This window comes from Bos mutus, chromosome 9 (genome assembly GCF_027580195.1).
Source record: "Bos mutus isolate GX-2022 chromosome 9, NWIPB_WYAK_1.1, whole genome shotgun sequence".
Taxonomy (NCBI): domain Eukaryota; kingdom Metazoa; phylum Chordata; class Mammalia; order Artiodactyla; family Bovidae; genus Bos; species Bos mutus.
In genome coordinates, this window is record NC_091625.1 from 61,230,616 (window position 1) to 61,251,871 (window position 21,256).

Sequence of the window (21,256 nt, forward strand, 5' to 3'; positions counted from 1 at the left end):
AAACTCATGTCCATCGAGTCGGTGATGCCATCCAACCATCTCATCCTCTGTCATCCCCTTCTCCTCCTGCCTTCAATCTTTCCCAGCATCAGGGTCTTTTCATTTGAGTCAGTTTTTCACATCAGGTGGCCAAAATATTGGAGTTTCAGCTTCAGCATCAGTCCTTCCAATGAATATTTAGGATGGACTGGTTGGATCCCCTTGCAGTCCAAGGGACTCCCAAAAGTCTTCTCCAACACCACAGTTCAAAAGCATCAATTCTTCGGTGGTCAGCTTTCTTTATGGTCCAGCTCTCACATCCATACATGACTATAGAAAAATCATACCTTTGACTAGATGGACCTTTTTTGGTAAAGTAATGTGTCTGCTTTTTAATATGCTGTCTAGGTTGGCCATAACTTTTCTTCCAAGGAGCAAACATCTTTTAATTTCATGGCTGCAATCACTATCTGCAGTGATTCTGGAGCCCAAAAAAAAAGTCTATCACCGTTTCCACTGTTTCCCCATCTATTTGCCATGAAGTGATGGGACCAGATGCCATGATCTTCGTTTTCTGAATGTTGAGTTCTAAGCCCACTTTTTCACTCTCCTCTTTAACTTTCATCAAGAGGCTCTTTAGTTCTTCTTCGCTTTCTGCCATAAGGGTGGTGTCATCTGCCTATCTGAAGTTATTGATATTTCTCCCGGCAATCTTGATTCCAGCTTGTGCTTCTTCCAGCCCAGTGTTTCTCATGATGTACTCTCCATATAAGTTAAATAAGCAGGGTGACAATATACAGCCTTGATGTACTCCTTTCCCGATTTGGAACCAGTCTGTTGTTCCATGTCCAGTTCTAACTGTTGCTTCCTAACCTACATACAGATTTCTCAAGAGGCAGGTCAGGTGGTCTGGTATTCCCATCTCTTTAAGAATTTTCCACAGTTTGTTCTGATCCACACAGTCGAAGTCGTAGGCATAGTCAAAAAAGCAGAACTAGATGTTTTTCTGGAGCTCTCTTGCTTTTTTGATGATCCAGCGGATGTTGGCAATTTGATCTCTGGTTCCTCTTTTTCTAAAGAGGTGCCTTTTCTAAAACCAGCTTGAACATCTGGAATTTCACGGTTCACATGAAATTTCGCGGTTGCTGAAACCTGGCTTGGAGAATTTTAAGCATTACTTTGCTAGCGTGTGAGATGAGTGCAATTGTGCGGTAGTTTTAGCAGTCTTGGGCATTGCCTTTCTTTGGGATTGGAATGAAGACTGACCTTTTCCAGTCCTGTGGCCACTGCTGAGTTTTCCAAATTTGCTGGCATAATAATAGGCTTAGGATTCTTATAACTGTTTCATACTAATGCAAGGCGATAATAAGGAAACTGTTGGGAGGGAGAGAACTCTGTATTTTCAGCTCAATTTTCTGTAAACATAAAATAGTTCCAAAAAATAAAGCCAATTGATTAAAAAAAATAGGCTTAGGATTCTTGTTGTTAGCTGGAAAGTTGGCAACTTTTTGATTTGGAAAGAAAAACTAGGGTCATTTTTGATGCTTCTGTTGATGAAAAAAATGAATCAAAAGTCAATCTAAGAAAGAAATAGAAGATTTTATTCCAGTCAACCTGAAGGTTTATAAGCCGGGAGACAGTTTTTCAAAAAGCTCTGAGGTCGGTTCTCTTTTTAGATGTTAAAGCACGATTATAGACATTTTTGAGACAAAAGGTTCTATATCAAAGTGACATTCTGACAGTTTAAATAGTCTGACAAGGTGAGTAGTGGGTCATCGTGATCTCATACAGGATTAAGAAAAAAATATCATCTCCTAAGTGGTTACTTGCTGGTGTCAGGAGGTAATTACCTTTTTGTTGTTTTGGTGACTAGGCATTCCTCTGTCTTCTAAGGGGACCCAGTTAAAGTAGAAAGCACATGCAAGATGCACACGCACTATGCACGCTAAAGGGAGGGAGAGTGGCTCCAACGGCAGAGAAAATTTTGTTAAAATTTTCTGGTCTTGCTTTAAAATAATTTTATTTCATCACTTCATTTGTGTGATATGTCCATTCTGTCATCATACCCTAAAATTTTATTTCTCAAGACATTAGCCATTGTCAGAGAGAAAGACATTTTCCTCTACCCTTCTAGGTTCTTCCGCTTGATCTAAGAAGTAAATTGACATGAAGGTGAAAAGCAGTAGTTGCTCAGTTGTGTCTGACTCTTTTGCCACCCCGTGGACTGTAGCCCACAGGCTCCTCTGTCCATGGGATTCCCAGACAAGAATACAGGAGTGGGTTGCCATTCCCTTCTCCAAGGGAACTTCCCAACCCAGGGATCGAACCTGGGTCTCCTGCATTGGTAGGCAGGTTCTATACCACTGAGCCACTAGGGAAACCCTGATACGAAGAAGATTAATAGGAGACAATCAAAGTTTCATAACACGTCTCCCTGGGAGAGACCCAGGAAAACTGAGTAACTCACCAAAATGGCCAAAACCACTAATGAACCGTAATACTATCTTAATACGAGTGCCTTGGACCGCAAGATCAAGCCAGTCAATCCTAAAGGAAATCAACCCTGAATATTCATTAGAAGGACTGATGCTGAAGCTAAAGCTCCAATATTTTGGTCACCTGTTGTGAAGAGCTGACTCATTGGAGAAGACCCTGATGCTGGAAAAGATATAGGGAAGGGGGGAGAAGGGGATGACAGAGGGAAGAGATGGCTGGATGGCATCATGGACTCAATGGACATGAGTTTGAGCAAGCTCTGGGAGATAGTGAAGATGAAGGAAGCCCGGCGTGCTGCAGTCCATGGGGTCTCAAAGAGTCAGACGTGACTTAGTGACTGAACAACAATAACAACAATACCATCTTCAGTTAAAGACAAGAGATGTTTGGGGTAATGGTTTGGGACTTCAGAAGGGAGAAAGACAATTGACACGGAGGTGAAAAAAAAAAGAGAAAGCAAATATTTGGTAAATAAATGCTTGCCTGGGCCATGGAGAAACAACGGGATTCAGAGTGGACCTGATCTCTAGAGAGTTTTCCCTGCACATGTAACCCACAGTCTTTGCAGATATCTCTAGAGATAGCTGTATTTGGGAACAGGTCTTATATCTAAATTCTTCTTTAGGCAGTTAGGGGGAAGGTCTAAGTTTCTTCTTGAGGCCTTCAGGCCTTCATTGTTTTTAGCTTGAAGTAACCTGCCAAAGAGACATTTTTAAGGCAGAGACTTAAATCTCCACAACAAACCTTACCTTTTACTGTGTTTTTTCCTGGTAATCGCCCAAAACTGGCCTCTGGTTTGGTCCGGGTGCAGGTTGGAAAAGAATTTCCAGACATGAGACAGAATGAGAGGGAAATAAAATTTATTAGAATGGGAGACGGTGTTAGTGGCCAGCTCAAGGGAGAACCAATGTTGAACAAGGGTCCTTAGTCCACTTTTATACCCAGGGTACAGGAGTGGGATAGTGGGTATTGTGAGTCATTTGCTGATTGGATGAGGCATGCATACTGGGTGGGGGAAGAGTGGAGCAAATACCTTCTCCCTATGGGGTAGGAGGGGTGACAGGTTATACTGTTCCACTAATAGTTACAACATCGGGGAGGGAAAGACAAGAAGGTCTGTTTTTTCTGTTCCTGCATTCCAAGACCCTCCTTGGTTTCATCTGCTCTTTCATCCTGGGATCACCACATTCCTCCCTCTCGTTAATTTTAGGGCCAATTCTTTGGCCCCTTTTGATACCTTGCTCATGTCTAACTACCTACCTATTTCCCTTTTCAGGCGTTTGGGAACCCAGTCTCAAAGGAAAAGGGGTGATGACCACTCTGGCTTCTTCAGGCTGTACAGGGGCATCGTGGGGCTCTGGGTTCCCTTTGCCTGCTCTCTGTCAGGGTGCATTTTCGGAGGGAGATGAGAGTCCATGGAATGATAAGGTAAATTGTTTCAGCATTGTTTAGGTGTTTGTTGGTCAGAGAATATTCTTGTCATACTACCACTTGGAGAATTGTTGCATTCTAGAAGAAACAAACTTTACAAGAAAGCTAAAGGTACATGGCCCAAAGATTAATAGAAGTAGAAAAGTTCTCAGGGGCTAGCCAGGAGAACCAGGCCCAGAAATTGGTTTGCGACCTTAGTGTTTCTTTAGGTATGAGAAGAGGCAAGAATTCGGGCTCATAAAATCTTTACCTGAAAACATCTGACTATCTGAAGGCCGGTTCTTGTGGGATTTTTCCAGAGCACAGAGTGCCTTATTTCTCATCTCCACCCTGAATTCCTTTCAGGGGATGTTGAAGGTCAGAAGCTTCCAGTGGTCACGAAGTAATCCTTATAGAGGCAGCTGGCAAGCGCCACGTTCCAGTCAGCAGGGTCCTTTTATAGACCCATATTCGACCACGCTTTGGGGCATTTCATGGCCACTGTGTCCCAGGCCTACCGAAGATTCCATTGACAGGCCACTCAGTGTGCTGTTACTAGACCAGGGCTTGTGAGTCGCAAAAGTCTCTGGATCATACCTGTCCCTCTTGTTGCCTCTTCCCATATCTAGAGTTACTTCGTTATAATCATTGATCTCATTTGGAACCGCATCTCAGCATTTTATCACAGGCTCAGTTACACACCTGGTAACATAAAAAGTCTTCTGAAACAAGTGACATAGAAAATAGTATAGCTAGCAGTTATTAGTAAGATCACAAGCAAGAATCTAAGTCAAGAACTTTCATTAGGTATAGCCCAGTATACCCCAGGTCACCTGACTTCATTTGTTAAATGACTATAGCTTGATGTTAATCTCCTGTTTGTACATCAGGGAGTGTCTGATCTTTATCTTAAGACTGGTTACTGAGATAAGCTTTAGAAACAAACTTAGAGTGTCTTTTTTAATAACTTAATTAAACCTTTTAGCAATATAGCATAACAAGGAACTGTCTCAGAAGTGAGTCTTAGTAAACACTAGACCTTAATTAACAAAACTAGAAACTTAGTTTAACAATTAACAAAACTTAATATTCAATGAAACATGATTTTTTTCATTATGAGGACATTAACCCTTGTAGCCTGGGAAGGCTTTAACCCATCAAATAAAAATGAGGTTTTTTAGGGAGCTGGGAAAAGCCAAAAGGCCGTCTTGGATTTTCCATGGCCCTGACTCTTTGATTTACAGATATTGTTCACCCATTTTTAAATCCCCGATTTAGGAGTAGAATGTTGCCATGTTTTAAGGATATCAGGATAGCAAAAGTCTAATTGTGAAGGCTTATTTTTTGTAGAAGCAGAATGAGCTTTGTCTACGTGTACCATAATCTTAAATAATGCTTACTTACTTTACCAAAGTAACAAAATATCTTAAAAACAAATATAAATCACTTAAAGGCAAAGAAATTCATAATCTGTTATTGAAAGCTTCATTCTAAGAAAACTTTATTCTCTTAATACAGAGAGTAGACTAAATTTCAGCCTGGTACCAGTTTACAGATAACAAACAAACAAAGTTTGTTCATCAGTTAATCTTAGAAAAGTCTTTTCCATAAATCTTGAAGAACTAGCAGTATTTTTTTTAAAGGCATGAGAGTGAAACCATAGAAGGCAAGTTTAAAATCTAATTAAATTGCAATTGACAAGGTAGCCTGTTCATTGCTGTCACTTGTAACACTTTAACATGATAACTAATTATAACTGACAACATTTTACATATCAGGACATATCAGATTTTCATGAATTTCACATAATGTCTAGGCTATCTATATAAGTAACATCAACCATACAATTTAAATCTGAATCTTTAAATATTTGTTTAAATCCTCTAACAATACTTCCCAAGTAATTTAACATGCAAATGAACTCAGGTAGTTTAATGGCTCTTTTTGCCATGTTTCAGGGGCCCTCTGAAGCATCCCAAAGTTAGCTAGAAGTCAAATGATTTAGTAAGTGTTTTCAATAAATATCAAAAGGGTTTGTAACACTCAGTCAGATAGGATCATATAAGTCACTATGAAACAATAGTTACTCACTTAGCCAAAGTTAACAAAAGATTTCAAAGGTAAACATAGAACAGATTACTTCAAAGGTAAAGAAACTTAAAATCCATTATCAAAGGCAGTTCAACATCTTAAGAAAACATATATTTATACACAAAACTCTTCCCTTGGAGTCTACTTTCCATAAAACCTTCTTATCACTTTCTGTACCCATTACTTTGTTCTCCCATCCTGAAACAGCCACCTGTAAGTCAAACCTACTTCCTTTTCCCTTCATAAAATGTAATTTCATTTCTCATACCATCTTTACTGAAAACACACTTTACTTTCCTTAAGCAGCCAAGAACAACTGTTGTATTAGCATTCTATAGATTGGTGAGCATAAACACCAGTGACAATTTCTAAAAAAAAACATTTGCTTTCTTATAGAGACCATCGCAGGATGGCATCAAATATTATTCATTAGTAGTCCAAAGTCTCTTTAGTTTCTGTGTAAGAGGGAGTTAGTATTAAGTAGTGAATGTTTCAGAATCTTATTTTACTTGGAGAAGACCTAGCTATTCAATAAACGTCTGTCACTTAGTTTAGCACTACCCTAGAAATTCAGATTACCAAAATCTAGAGAGACTGTTTTAGATAGACATTTCTAAAGTATAATTATTCTTAATGGAGTTTGTCCAAAAGCTCATATTTCATTTACATTTTTTTTTGAAGTTTCTTCATTCACTCCAGGTACTTTCCTTGCTGACAAACTTGTAACAGATATAACAATATAACAATATTTAACTTATAATAAACCCAGCACAATGAAAATATGCTTAATGTTAACGGTGCTTAGACATGTCTATATTAGACATGTCTAATTAGATTAGCAAACAAACATTAATATTAGATATTTAATATTGAATATTCCCCAGTTCACGTGAATCTGAAATTCATTTAGGTTAATTTCTCTTGTATTTAGAATTGTCTGATTTGTAAGGGCTTCCTTTTGTTTGGGCTAATTAAGTTAGAACTCATTTACAACTTCAGCAATATTAAAAAAAAACCCAAAAGACACACACCAAGACATACATAAATCCAGACAGACAGGCAGAGATCTCATAGTTTTCCACCTGGTAATTAAAATGTCTCTTTGACTCCTCCCCACTTTTTTTTTAGGTTCTAATTTGCCCAAGGCTGAGGTCTCTGGCAACGTGAGCTGTGTATTTCAGAGTCATAGAAAGGGTTAACTTCAAGCTTTTCCTTAGGCAGGTTTTTTAACAAGCTAGTTGTTTTTAATTGCATATGCAAAAAGAATTGGTTTTGAAGCATAGAGGAGAGTTTTTGATCCTTTAGGCTTTCAAATATAGGAGAAAGACCTGGACCAAATGGAACCTCAGAATCCTTTCCTAGAAATCATGTGGCTATGAAAGGTCGAGTATAGGTCATCTAAGAAATCTGATGGAGAGAGACAGAGGGGGGCAGGAGATAAGGAGGAAGGAAATTCTGAGTCCTTTCCCTGCTTTTGGCAAAAGCTGCTGTACCATTCAGAGGCCTTTTTTTTTTGCGGTCGGGGGGAGGTTATGGCTCGGAGGCATCACCTATGCTCTTGTCAATCAGTCTGGACCAAAAAGGGAAAGAAGTGAAAGTGACAGGGAAGAAGGCTGAGGAATTCACCTTATAATCCTATGGGGGAGGCGGTGGCCAGGGGATGATGGTTTCCATTTTGAGTATTTCTTGGCCTAGGCCTCAGTTGAAAAGAAGACAAAGGAGAGAGCCTCACCCGTTTGGGCGGCAGCTACTGGGGTGCAGTAAGCAGTGGGGCCTTCGGAACACACCAGAGGGTAACCCTGGCCAGAGTTCCTTTGTTGCTTCCACAGCACTTGCCTGTTCGCAGAGGGTCCCTATGAGAAAGGAGAAGCAAGGAGGTGGGGAAGAGACCCCAAGCCCCTGTACCGGCCATCAAAAGTGTCGTGGTCTGGGTGCAGGTTGGAAAAGAATTTCCAGACATGAGACAAAATGAGAGGGAAATAAAGTTTATTAGAGTGGGAGATGTTATTAGAACAGTGGGCCAGCTCAAGGGAGAACCGATGTTGAACAGGGGTCCTTAGTACACTTTAATACCCAGGGTACAAGAAGTGGGATAGAGGTCTTGCGGGTCATTTGCTGATTGGATGAGGCATGTATACTGGGTGGGCAAGAGTAGGGCAAATACTTTCTCCCTATGGGGTAGGAGGGGAGACAGGTTATACTGTTCCATTAATAGTTACCACATGGGTGAGGGAAGGACGATCTGGTTTTTCTGCTCCTGCATTCCAAGATCCTCCTTGGTTTTATCTGCTCTTTCATCCTTGGGTCACCACAGTCTCTCCATTTCCCTCAACATCATTCTTTCCTCTTTGGCTCAAGATGTTAGTATGGTGCTGGCTCTCTCAGCTTCCCTGGGTATCTCACATCCATATGTGAGATGTCCATGTTAATAATCTTCTGTTTGTTTCTCTCTTGTCTTTAATGACAGGAGGTCTCAGCCAAGAAAAGTAGAGGGAACATTATTTTTCCTCTATTAATAACAGAATGGAATTCAGAATCAGGATTGAGTTGATTTATACAAAATAGATGTGGTATCCTTGCATGCAGGTTTGTGACTTGTTCAGAGTTGGGCATATATTCGCAACCCTGGAACTAGAGTCATTTCATGTTGAGACTTTGTTGGGGAATTGATGTTGTTAAACTAATTAAACAGTTTTACAATTAAACAATTAAGGAGGCCATTCGACTGATGTGTGTCTCTCATGCCAAGAGGGCCTACAGAAGTAAACCAAAATCAAACCCTGTAAATACGGCCAGGTTAGGAGAAGGTGATGGTGCCCCACTCCAGTACTCTTGCCTGGAAAGTTCCATAGATGGAGGACCCTGGTGGGCTGCAGTCCATGGGGTTGCGAAGAGTCGGACACAACTGAGCGACTTCACTTTCACTTTTCACTTTCATGCATTGGAGAAGGAAATGGCAATCCACTCCAGTGTTCTTGCCTGGAGAATCCCAGGGACAGGGGAGCCTGGTGGGCTTCCGTCTATGGGGTCGCACAGAGTTGGACACGACTGAAGTGATTTAGTAGCAGCAAGAGCAGGAAATAAAAACACGAAGGACAACTAATCATAAATAGACAATGAGGCTTTACGCTCTAGACAACTGAATAATTTTTTTAGAAAACTGAAGTATAGTTGATTTGCTGCTGCTGCCAAATTCCTGGGATTCCTGGAAGGGCTTATGTTTCTACAAGTCTGGACGTGCCTTCAGAAGTCATGGTGGGTGTTATGGATTGAATTGTCCCAAAAGATATCTTTAATTTCTAACCTTGTACTTTTGAGTGTGGCTTTATTTGGAAATAGGTTTTTGCAGATGGAATCTTGATGAGTTTACACAGGATTAGGGTGGGCCAGAATTCAATGGATGGACTGGAAATTTGGACATAGCCACACATAGAGAGGGCTTCCCAGGTGGTGCTAGTGGTAAAGAACCCACTTACCAATGCAGAAGACATAAGAGACATGAGTTCTATCTTTGCAACTTACAGCTTGGAACCAGGTGTTCTTGTTATTGTTGTTCAGTCACTCAGTCATGTCTGACTCTTTGCAACCCCACGGACTACAGCATTCCAGGCTTCCCTGTCCTTCACCAACTCCTGGAGCCTGCTCAAACTCAGTGTCCATTGAGTCCGTGATGGCATCCAACCATCTCATCCTCTGTTGTCCCCTTCTGCTCTTACCTTCAATCTTCCCCAGCATCAGGGTCTTTTTCAATGAATCAGCTCTTCTCATCAGATGGCCAAAGTATTGGAGTTTCAGTTTCAGCATCAGTCCTTCCAATGAATATTTAGGATTGATTTCCTTTAGGATTGACTGGTTGGATCTCCTTGCAGTCCAAGGCACTTTCAAGAGTCTTCTCCAACACCACAGTTCAAAAGCATCAATTTTTTGGCGTTCAGCTTTCTTTATGGTTCAGCTCTCATATCCATACAGGACTACTGGAAAAAGTATAGCTTTGACTGTAGGGACCTTTGTTGGTAAAGTAATGTTTCTACTTTCTTTAGGTTAAATTCCCGTGGTGACAAGGAGACAGGGGGATGCCATCTTTCTTCCTGTTTACAAAGAGATGGCTCTCCAGACCCTGAGAAAAGTTCTTGGGTTTTAAAGCAGTCAAGAGGCTTACTGAGCTGTTCAAAAGACTTATATATAGGTATCAAAGTGATGGGGCAGGATTTACAAATAAAAGTTTTTGGAAGAAAATGTTCTAGGAAAGGGGAAAGTCTTTTTCCTTTTTGTCAACAGGGAAAATTCAATCTTATTTACCCCTACTCTGACCTCTCTGCCGTTCTCCAAGAGGAAAAACAGATGCCCACAGAGTGACCAACGTGAGTCCTCCCTGGCTTTCTGGAACCACAAACACATTCTCATTAACATGTCTTGACCTCCTCTTTGCTCCAACTCCACTCTGCCAGCAGACACTAGAATTGGCCATCATCTGGGCAGATTGTAATTGCCCAGATTGTAATTGTAATTGGCTGGTTTGTAAGGCAACTGAGTCTTATCTTTTCCTGTTAGCAGAGGAGTGTTACTTTCACTAAAAGGTCTCAACAGATATAACAGCCAGACAGACCAGGAGTGCCAACTAATACAGGCTCTCTCAAACAGAGAGAGCCCCTTTCCATTTCTGGGGAGAATTCTGATCATATTGAGATGGTCCAGGCATTTGGGAGCTGAGCAGTCCCACAAGTTTCTCACCAGCACTTTAACATCAGATCCCCAACCTCCAGGATCTAATGCCTGATGATCTAAGGTGGAATTGGTGTCATAATAATAGAAATAAAAGTGCACAATGAATGAAATGCACTTGAATCATCTTGAAACCCACCCCCTCTCCCCAGCCTGGTTCGTGGAAAAACTGTCTCTCATGAAAGTGGTCAAAAAGGTTGGAGACCACTGCTTTAACACGCATTCCCTGCCCTGCCCCAAACCGCATTCTCTTGCAGTTCAAATACAGCACTAATATTTAAAACCAGCCTGTTAACACTATAATTAACTTGCCAGCATCCAGCTTTATATTTCATACTTTAACTAAATTAGTCTAGTAGCTATAGAAAGTCTTATTACAGGACACAGTTTATAAAATGAACTTCCAATCGCCTGGAATTGGAAGATGCTTCCAATCTCACGGGCTTAACTGGAAGGAAAGACCATTTGGTAAACCAAATTGAGAACACTGCCGCGTAGCGGTACTCCACTGAGCAATTCCTGCCTTTGCCAATTACACACATTAGTTGGTAACTTTGAGACTCCCAAATACACTATAAAACTGCTCCAGAAATGTAGAAACAAAACTCATAAAACCCATTTTGGGGTTAATTTCAGATGCTTCATGGATCCCTAGAAGCACACCCCCAAAGAGAAATCCTTCATTTCTGGTGCTCCAATCTCTCGCCCTTAGAGTTTCTCTAAAGCTTGTTCCGCTAATCCAAGTCAGGAAGAACTTTTCAAATTCCCAGTCAAACCCAGATCCTGCCGGGACGCCAAACTTGGCCGAAAAAAGGGCGATCAGGCTCTTGGGGTATGACGGCGGCGGGAAAGCCCCTTTCGTCAGTAAAACAGATGCCTTAACGAAATCTGCGGACTACTCTACGCTTGGAAAGAGGCTTGGTTTCCTTTCATTCTCCAGGGTTTCCATCGGCTGTCGAGACAGAAATGTAAAGAACGGTAGTTCTGCGGTATCCCGTACTATGGCAGCAGCTGCTGCTGCTGCTACTGCTGCTGCTAAGTCGCTTCAGTCGTGTCCGACTCTGTGCGACCCCATAGAGAGCAGCCCACCAGGCTGCCCCGTCCCTGGGATTCTCCAGGCAAGAACACTGGAGTGGGTTGCCATTTCCTTCTCCAATGCATGAAAGTGAAAAGTGAAAGTGAAGTCGCTCGGCCGTGTCTGGCTCTTAGCGACCCCATGGACTGCAGCCTACCAGGCTCCTCTGTCCATGGGATTTTCCAGGCAAGAGTACCAGAGTGGGGTGCCATTGCCTTCTCCCACTATAGCAGCCGAGCATGTGCAAAGTCGCCCACAGAGCTGGCCGAGATTTGGGCGGGGCGGGGCGAGGGAAGACCCGCCCCTTCCACTCGCCTTGGCCTTAACTCCTTCCCATCCCTCCGCCGGCGTCTCTTTTTCACCTCTGACCTCGGAAAGAAGTGGGTGGGGCCTTTGGGGGCGGAAGTGGCGGTGCATTGTGGGCTCGCCTAGAGTTGAGCCTGAATGGAAGTGGCGCGCTGCCGCTGACATTACCCGCGTCCGAGCGGCTAGGGTTCGGACGCCGTCCGGGATTCGGGTACCTCAGACCTGTGGTTCAGAGCGGACCGCGAGGAGGCGGCGGCTAGGCCGAGCGTTGGTGGAGGGGCGGCTGTGCGCGGCCCCAAGACATGGCTCACAACAAGATCCCGCCGCGGTGGCTAAACTGTCCGCGGCGCGGCCAGCCGGTGGCAGGTAACCGGGACCGGGGTGTTCGAGTCCCCGCGCACGGGCGGGTCCGAGAGTGGGCTGAGGGCGTGCAGCTTTCGGTAGTGGTGTTTCAGGACCGAGATATGCTTGGTCCGATGAAGCTTGTTTGGGAATCTGGACTGGAGGGAATAGGGGCACTTGTTAAGGCTAAATGTTGCGAACAGGAAGGTAGATAGGAGGTTTCTGTGTGGCAGGAACTGAGGACGCAAGAACTCAAGGGGCAGTACTTTGAAGCTTAGTCAAGAGTTTTGTAAACCTTTCAGGGTTCTCGGAAGGGTGTCTGTCGGTCTTGAGATGAAGGAAGGCTTAAGAAGAGGAAGGGCAGTTCCCAGCGGTGAAATTGATCCACACCGAGACTGGAGGTTTTTGTTTTGCTTAGTTTTTTAAAATCTTTTTTTTTTTTTAAAGAATGACTTTTGAGGACTTTTTCATCTTTGAGTTTGACCCAACAGACTTTAAATTTAAAAGTGTACCGTTGGGTAAATTTTGACTTCCGCACACCCCCTATGAAACACAGATAGTAAACATAATCATCACCTCTTCAGGTTTCCTCCAGCTCTTGATAATCCCTCCCTCTGCAGGCAACCGGTGATCTGCTCTCTGTCACTATAGATTTAGTTTGCATTTTGTATAATTTTTAAAATAAATGGAAACATACTCTCTTTTGGGGACGATCTCTGGCATCTTTCACTCAGCATTATTATTTTGAGATTTATACGTGTGCTTGTGTGTATTATTAACTCATCCCTTATTACTGCCAAGTAATAGTCTATTGTTACAGCTACACCGGTTTAAATTAGATTTGTTTATTCATTCATTCGTTGATGGTCCTTTGGGTTTTCAGTTTTTGGCTGTTGCATACTAACTTACTATGAACATTAATGTGCAGTTCTTTGTATGGGCATATGTTTTCTTTTCCCCTGTGTAAATCTTTAGGAGAGGGATGGATCATACAGTAGGTGTACGTTTAACATTTCAAAAAACTGCCAAACTCTTTTCAAAGTCATAACATTTTGCATTCCTGACTATCAGTATGAGGATTTTTCTTCGCTCCATATCCTAACACTTGATTTGATCAGTCTTTTTAATATTACCTGTTCTTTACCAACTGAGCTCTCAGGGAAGCCCCAATAGGGGCTTAGTACTGTCTTATTGTGGTTTGATGTTGAGCATCTTTTCATGTGCTTCTTGGAAATATCTTCTTTTACGAAATGTCCAAATCTTTTGCTGATTTAAAAAATATTTATTTTTATTTATTTGACTGTGCAGGGTCTTAGTTGCAGCACTTGGGATCTATGATCTTTGTGCGGCACTGGAGATCGTAAGATGGGGCATGTGGAAACTCTTAGTTGCAGAATGTAGGATCTAGTTCCCTAGCCAGGGATCCAACCTAGGACCCCTGCATTGGGAACTCAGAGTCTTAGCCACTGGGTCACCAGGGAAGTTCCTTTGCTGATTTTTAAAATTGGGTGGTTTTATTTTTGAGTTGTTATTGTTCTTTATATGTTGTAAATACAAATCTTTTTTTTGTTGTTCAATTGCTAAGTCATGTCCAACTCTTAGCAACCCCTTGAACTGCAGCACGCCAGGTTTCCCTGTCCTTCTCAATCTCCTGGAGTTTGCTCAAACTCACATCCAATGAGTCGGTGATGCTATCCAACCATCTCATCCTCTGTTATCCCTTCTCCTCTTGCCCTCAGTCTTTCCCAGCATCAGGGTCTTTTCCAGTGAGTTGGCTCCTTGCATCAGATGGCCAAAGTATTGGAACTTCATATACTTCTCAAAGTCTTTTCTCCAGTTTGTGGCTTGCCTTTTCATTCTCTTTTGTTGTTTCTTTTGAAGAATTAAAATTTTAAAGTTTAACTAACATCAACCTAATGCTTTTTCTAGAAGATGTTTTGAAACAAAATTAAAGGATTTTGTAGTGAACTATGCATGCTTATTAATTATATACACATCTTTAGTATGTCTGCCTAGTTATTTTAAATGGTTGGAAGAGAAGATTCTGTAGTCATTTTTTAATTCATGTTTTCTGATTCTTCTGGTTTGTCAGCTTTTCTTCACATTTTATGTTAAATCTTCAGTCAGTAAAACCATATAAATGATGGATAAAAGTGTTATTGAAAGATAATCTAAATAAGTCTTAGGGTGAGGAAATGGTTTTCCTTAACAAAAATGAAATAATTTTCTTTATGTTCTAACCATTTTTATAGGCATTTTCACTTGTAGTTGATAGTCATTGTACTTTCTTTAGATGAATTGATTACAGTTCTTTACACTTTTCTTTATAGGTCTTACTCTTCAGACATTTTGACTTTTTTCCCTTGTTATCTCTAACTTAGTATTGAATCTTTTTTTTTTTTTTACATTTTCCCCCGCTATAGAGTTATGAAGAAACCTCTGAACTTAGATGTCTGACTTCTTTTTTAACTTGGCACATGTTTCTGGATGCTTTATTATTAGAGTTACCAGCTACATTTATTTGTGAGGAAAACAAAATCATAAAGAAGATCTTGTCAAAAGAGAATTATTTTTTATTTGGAATTAGAAAAACAGCTTAAAAGTCAGAATTTTAATGTAGTCTGCTCATGGCAATGACAAATATCAGGATACTGACTTCTTGGTAGATAAAGGGACACATGTATGTACTGACTGGGGGTGGACAGCAGCCAGTGAAGTGCAAGCCCCAGACAGCTTTATCACTCTAAGAAATAAGAGTTGTGTGCTTTTCTTTTCTTTTTCCCTCTCCTGGAGATGAAGGGTCAGGAATAAAAAAGTTTTCCTTTTTATTGTATTGGAGTATTTTAACCCCCAAAAGCTAGACTTTTAGTTATTGTGCTCACTGAGTCACTAAACTCACCTCATCTGAGCAGCTGTGGGCCCTGGACAGAACCCCAGGCCTCCTGGCAACCAACTGGATCTTTACTGGTAATCAGGTCTGCTTTGGCTTGTGACCCTTGTTAAAAAGTAAAGGGAATACAACATAAAAGTCTTAAATCTCTCTGAATTTACCTTAGAAGCGTTCATGACACATTGTGTATTTTAGATGATGCAGGGTTGGCAGTGTTTTATAGTAGTGGAACGAGAAATGCTAGCTACATTATTGCAAGCTTTAGAGAAAAGTAAGGAATCATTCATATTCCCAATTTCTGCCTCCTCTTTTCTTCCTCTTTTTTCTCATTAGAAAAAGAATCCATGCTTATTGTATAATTTCTTTGATATTTTGCACATTTAGGAAAATATGATGGCTAAATTTTCTCATTGTAAACGTTAGGATGCCTTGTTGAGTTCAGTTGCTCAGTTATGTCTGACTCTTAGCGACCCCATGGACTGTAGCACGCCAGGCTTCCTTGTCCATCTCTTATTAGTACTATGCAAGTTCATAATTTTTCTGAATCAGGAAGAAGATGGCACTAATTATAAAAACAATTTGTTCCCCACTGAAGTTCCTTTTTCTACTTAAACCAGACTTCCAGTGAGAGAGCTCTTGGAGATAGGCCCTTTCTCCTTCTGAGGCTTTTCTGAAGGAACTTCTGAAGAATTCTTTTTTTTTCTCCTTCTGAGTGATGGATTTTAGGTGAACACTTTGAATAAAACTAGCTTCTCATTTCTTAAAGGCAGATTATTCAACATAACAGTTTATATATACTATGTGTAAAGAACTTCCTGGGAACTAACTGTGGGACTATAAATATGATAGTTTTATGAGAATATTGGTGACTTTGAAGTCATTTTACTTAGCAAATATTTGTGTATACTTTGTGCTAGTTTTTGGGACTTGGGAGATGATTAAGATATAGTCCCTCAACTTAAAAGCATATAGTTTCTTGGAAGTAGTAAATCATCATTTTTAAACAAAGTTTTGTTATAACAAGTACAGTAATGACTCTATTATAGAATATTATGAGATACTGCTGCTAAGTCACTTTAGTTGTGTCCGACCCTGTGCGATCCCATAGACAGCAGCCCACCAGGCTCCCCCGTCCCTCTGAATCTCCAGGCAAGAACACTGGAGTGGGTTGCCATTTCCTTCTCCAATGTATGAAAGTGAAAAGTGAAAGGGAAGTTGCTCAATCATGTCCGACTCTTAGCGACTCCATGGACTGCAGCCTACCAGGCTCCTCCGCCCATGGGATTTTCCAGGCAAGAGTACTGGAGTGGAGTGCCATTGCCTTCTCTGTATGAGATACTAGAGGATAAACCCAATTCTTTGTTTGAGGTTAGGGAAGAAGAAAGGGTTCAGGGAAGACTTCCCAGAGGAAGTGTGTGTGAGTTATCTTGAATAAGTAGAAGTTTGCTGCTGCTGCTGCTGCTGCTAAGTCACTTCAGTCATGTCTGACCCTGTGTGACCCCATAGACGGCAGCCCACCAGGCTCCTCCGTCCCTGGGATTCTCCAGGCAAGAACACTGGAGTGGGTTGCCATTTCCTTCTCCAATGCATGAAAGTGAAAAGTGAAAGGGAAGTCGCTCAGTCATGTCCGACTCTTCGAGACCCCATGGACTGCAGCCTACCAGGCTCCTCTGTCCATGGATTTTCCAGGCAAGAGTACTGGAGTGGGGTGCCATTGCCTTCTCCGAGAAGTTTGCTAGATGGAATTCTCTGGTGGTCCTCCTCTGACTGCCGAGGGCTGGGTTTTGATCTCTAGTCAGGGGAATGAAGATCCCACAAGTTGCACAGGCTAACCCCAAAAAAAGTATGCTAGATATATTGTTGGGTTTTTGGTTTTTTTTTGTTGTTTTGTTTTTATTTTAAAGCTTTCTGTTAGGATAGAATGATGATGGAGAGATATCAGCCTTAAAGTGAGGATATGGATATGAGGGGTGAAGGCAATGGCACCCCACTCCAGTACTTTTGCCTGGAAAATCCCATGGATGGAGGAGCCTGGTGGGCTGCAGTCCATGGGGTCTCCAAGAGTCGGACACGACTGAGTGACTTCACTTTCACTTTTCACTTTCATGCATTGGAGAAGGAAATGGCAACCCACTCCAGTGTTCTTGCCTGGAGAATCCCAGGGACGGGGGAGCCTGGTGGGCTGCTGTCTACAGGGTCACACAGAGTCGGACACGACTGAAGTGACTTAGCAGCAGTAGCAGCAGCAGCAGCAGCATGGATATGAGGATGGAGTGTTTGAGCCAAGTCCTAAAGGCTTTAGGGTGTAATAAGGGATTTTAATATTTATATACTTTCAAAGTGCACTGGCAAACCATTGCCATTTCTTAAGCACTGGGGTGAGATGATTTGACTGCAGTTTAAAGAAGCTCACTTTGATTGCTCTGTGTTTTATGAAAGAGACAAGAATGAGAGTGAGGAGACTATTTAGGAACTTTCATGGCAGTCTGGGTGAAAGAATGGTGATGGTTTAGAAGTAGAGTTGGAGTAGTTGGCTTCCTTGTTGGCTTAGCAGCAAAGAATATGCCTGTAGTGCAGGAGATGTGGGTTCAATCCCTGGGTTGGGAAGATCCCTTGGAGGAGTCATGCCAACCCACTCCAGTATTCTTGCCTGGAGAATCCCAGGGACAAAGGTGGGCTACGGTCCATAGGGTTGCAAAGAGTTGGACATGACGGAAGCAACTGAGTGTGCACAGGCTGATTGGAGAAAATTAAAGGGGAAGATGAACTTCCCCAGTTGCTCAGCAGTAAAAGAATGTACCTGCAATGCAGGAGATGAGGGTTTGATCCCTGAGTTGGGAAGATCCCCTGGAGAAAGAAGATGGTGGCCCACCCCGGTATTCTTACTTGGAAGATCCCAATCCATGGGATCACAGAAGAATGGGGCACGACCTGCCACTAAACGACAACAACAACAAAGAGGGAAGATAGACAAGACTTGGATTGTTGGATTTAGAATGAGAGGAAGAAAGTAAAAACTTCGTCCTTATGCAGTTGGATGATTGGTACCGTTAGGGCTTGTTGGGGGAGGGAGTGGAAGGCAGGTTGTTAAGATCCTGACTGCACAGGTAGAGATGTTGAGTACACAGCTGGATATATGGTTTGGAATTCAAACAAGTTCGAGTTGTAGATGTACATTTAAGGATCATTAGCATAAAGACAGTTTTTAAAAGCATGGTATTTGGTTAGTCAGGATAAGTTATGCTAGTTTCTCTGACAAGCAACTCCTCAAACTAAATGAGTCTAGTGTTATGGAAGCCAAGAGAATTTTTCAGGAAGGAAGGAAGAGTCAGATGTATGAGATACTGCTAAGACGTAAAATATTAGAAAAGTTGGTAACCACGCGGAAGGGAGGAAAGGTTGATGTCTTTTTGAAGGCAAAATGGAAAGGAATCCAGAGCAGAGGGAAGGGATTTGCCTTTAATGGGAGGAAAGACAGAGGATGAAAGAGAAAATGGACTCAAGAAAATGAAAGAGAAAATGGACAGAAAGGTTTATAACTATAAAAGTGAGGCAAGTTTTTGCCCAGTGGTGGAGAGGTGCTGTTGAATAGCAGTTATATTTGTGGACTCCATGTCCAGATCACCTAGGTTTGAATCACTATTCTCTCATTTACTAGAAGTGTGACAGTTTCCAAGTTATTTAATCTCTCTTGTCTTGATTTCCTCATCTGTAAAATGGGGATAATAACATTATGTATGTTTATGTTTAGTTCAGTTCAGTCTCTCAGTCGTGTCCGACTCTTTGCAACCCCATGGACTGCAGCACGCCAGGCCTCGCTGTCCATCAGATGTTAGGAGTAAATTAATAAATCTATATAAAGTGTTTTAAATGGTGTCTGGTATGTGTTAAACATAAGAAGTTGCTTCTTTTTGCCTTTTCTTTTCAGTAATGTATAACATGGAGCCATCAGTTGAAAAAGGGGGTAGAGGAGCTTAGTATATTTTAAAAATGAGAAAAAGATGTGAAACAGAAGATTGCCTTCGAAATTGGTGATTATAATTTATATTGTCACCCATCTGAGATTTTTCTCTAGGAGTCGAGCTGCACAGGGGTAGGCCCAAAGAAATCAGATGGTTGGGTTTATCTTGGTCTGGGTTTTTGTCAGGAGAGTGTGGCTGAGCAGTAAGGGACAAGCACAGAGGTTAAGGGTATGTAGAGCAAATAGGATGAGATCTCTGAGATGACAATGAAAAGACAGGTTTAGTGGGATGAAACTTCTAACATACCTTATTATTATTTATTATGTTTCTTGTTTGTGGTTTACTCAATAGAAATTACGCTTCATGAGGGCAGGGATTTTTATCTTTTTTTTTTTTTTTTAAGTTCTTTTCACTAATATATTCCATGCATCTAGAATAATGCCTGTTACATAATAGGCACTTAATAAATATCTAGTAAATAAACTAGATGAAGTATAATAATCTAGGTGAGGTGGTAGAAGTGGTCAGATTCTGGATGTATGTTGAAGACAGATCTGATAGGATTTGCTGATGGTTGAATGTGGGGTGTGTAAGAAAGAGATGGATCAAGGATAATGCCACAGCTTTTGGCCTAAACTGTTAAAGAAAAAAAGGGTGTTACATTTGCTGAGATGGGGAGGACCTTAAGAGGAGTTTGAAAATTGAGAGCTCAGATTTGGATACCAAGTCTGAGACATCTGTTAGACATCGCATTGGAGAAAGAAATGGCAACCCACTCCAGTGTTCTTGCCTGGAGAATCCCAGGGACGGGGAGCCTGGTGGGCTGCCATCTATGGGGTCGCACAGAGTTGGACACAACTGAAGCGACTTAGCAGCAGCAGCAGAGACTAGTAAGTCGGGTCAGTGATTTGATATTTGATTTTAGAGTTAAGGGAGACATTTGGCACAGAGTTACACGTTTGTGAGTCATTAGTCCCTTGATGGCTTTTAAACCTGTGAGACCGAATGAGACACCAAGGCAGAGAGTGTAGAAAGAAAGGAGGTACAAAGACTGAGCCCTGGGACAAAACATAGAGGGGCCAGGGCGATAAGGAGGCGCTAGTAAAGGAGACTGAGAAGGAGAGGACAGAGGGGAGAAATGGGAGGATGTAGTGTCCTGGAAGCCTTGTGAAGAAAGAGATTCAGGAACTCCCTCTGAGTTAAAAAATGGTCAGTTTTTGAGAACTGAGAGTTGACCATTGGACTTAGCAACATGGAGGTTACTGTTGATCTTGAGTTGTTTTGTAGAAAATGTTCAGTTGCTAAGTCATATCCAACTCTTTGTGGAAAATAAAAATAGAAAAAAAAATGATCTTTTTATTTGTTTTGGCTAAAGTCTATGGATACATGTTAAGACTTCTGTTAGATATGATTTTAGGTAGATGTTTATAATTAGTGATTTTATAATATAAATCAGCTAAAATAGATGATTTAAAAATTGATTTTATAACTTCCCCTATGTTTACACGGTGATTCAGGGAAAAAAAAGGCCAAAAAGTTAGTTTTGCTGAAATTAGAATCACTGATAGTTGTTTGGTGAGTGATTTTGGTTAGTATGCTTCTCATCCTGATTCTTCTTCTGGGATGTAGGATAAGGTCTGTAAAACGGAGAAAGTGTTGCCAAAATCTTGGCTGTCTGTGCACCAGTGCCAAACAGAAATATGGAGACAGAGTTATGGAGGAGAAGGAAAGAGTGGCGTTACTATTTTGCCAGGCAAATGGGGAACTTAGTAGGCTAGCACCTAAAAAACTGTGTCCCCCTTCCCTGAATAGGGAAAGGTTAGATTTAACAGTCAGACAGGTTCAGTTCAGTTCAGTTCAGTCGCTCAGTCATGTCCGACTCTCTGCGACCCCATGAATCATAGCACGCCAGGCCTCCCTGTGCATCACCATCTCCTGGAGTTCACTCAAACTCAGGTCCATCGAGTCATCTCATTCTCATTG

General features: G+C 41.6%; 1 protein-coding gene across 1 annotated transcript in view; it reads left to right on the plus strand.

The window, feature by feature from the left end:
• The first annotated feature begins 12,178 nt into the window (after positions 1–12,178).
• The window catches only part of RNGTT (RNA guanylyltransferase and 5'-phosphatase), a 241,097-nt gene continuing 232,019 nt past the window's right edge, over positions 12,179–21,256 (plus strand). The window contains exon 1 of the mRNA XM_005889293.3: positions 12,179–12,445. Within this exon, the coding sequence (XP_005889355.1) occupies positions 12,382–12,445 (64 nt within the window). The 5' untranslated portion in view covers positions 12,179–12,381. The remainder of the gene's footprint in view (positions 12,446–21,256) is intronic.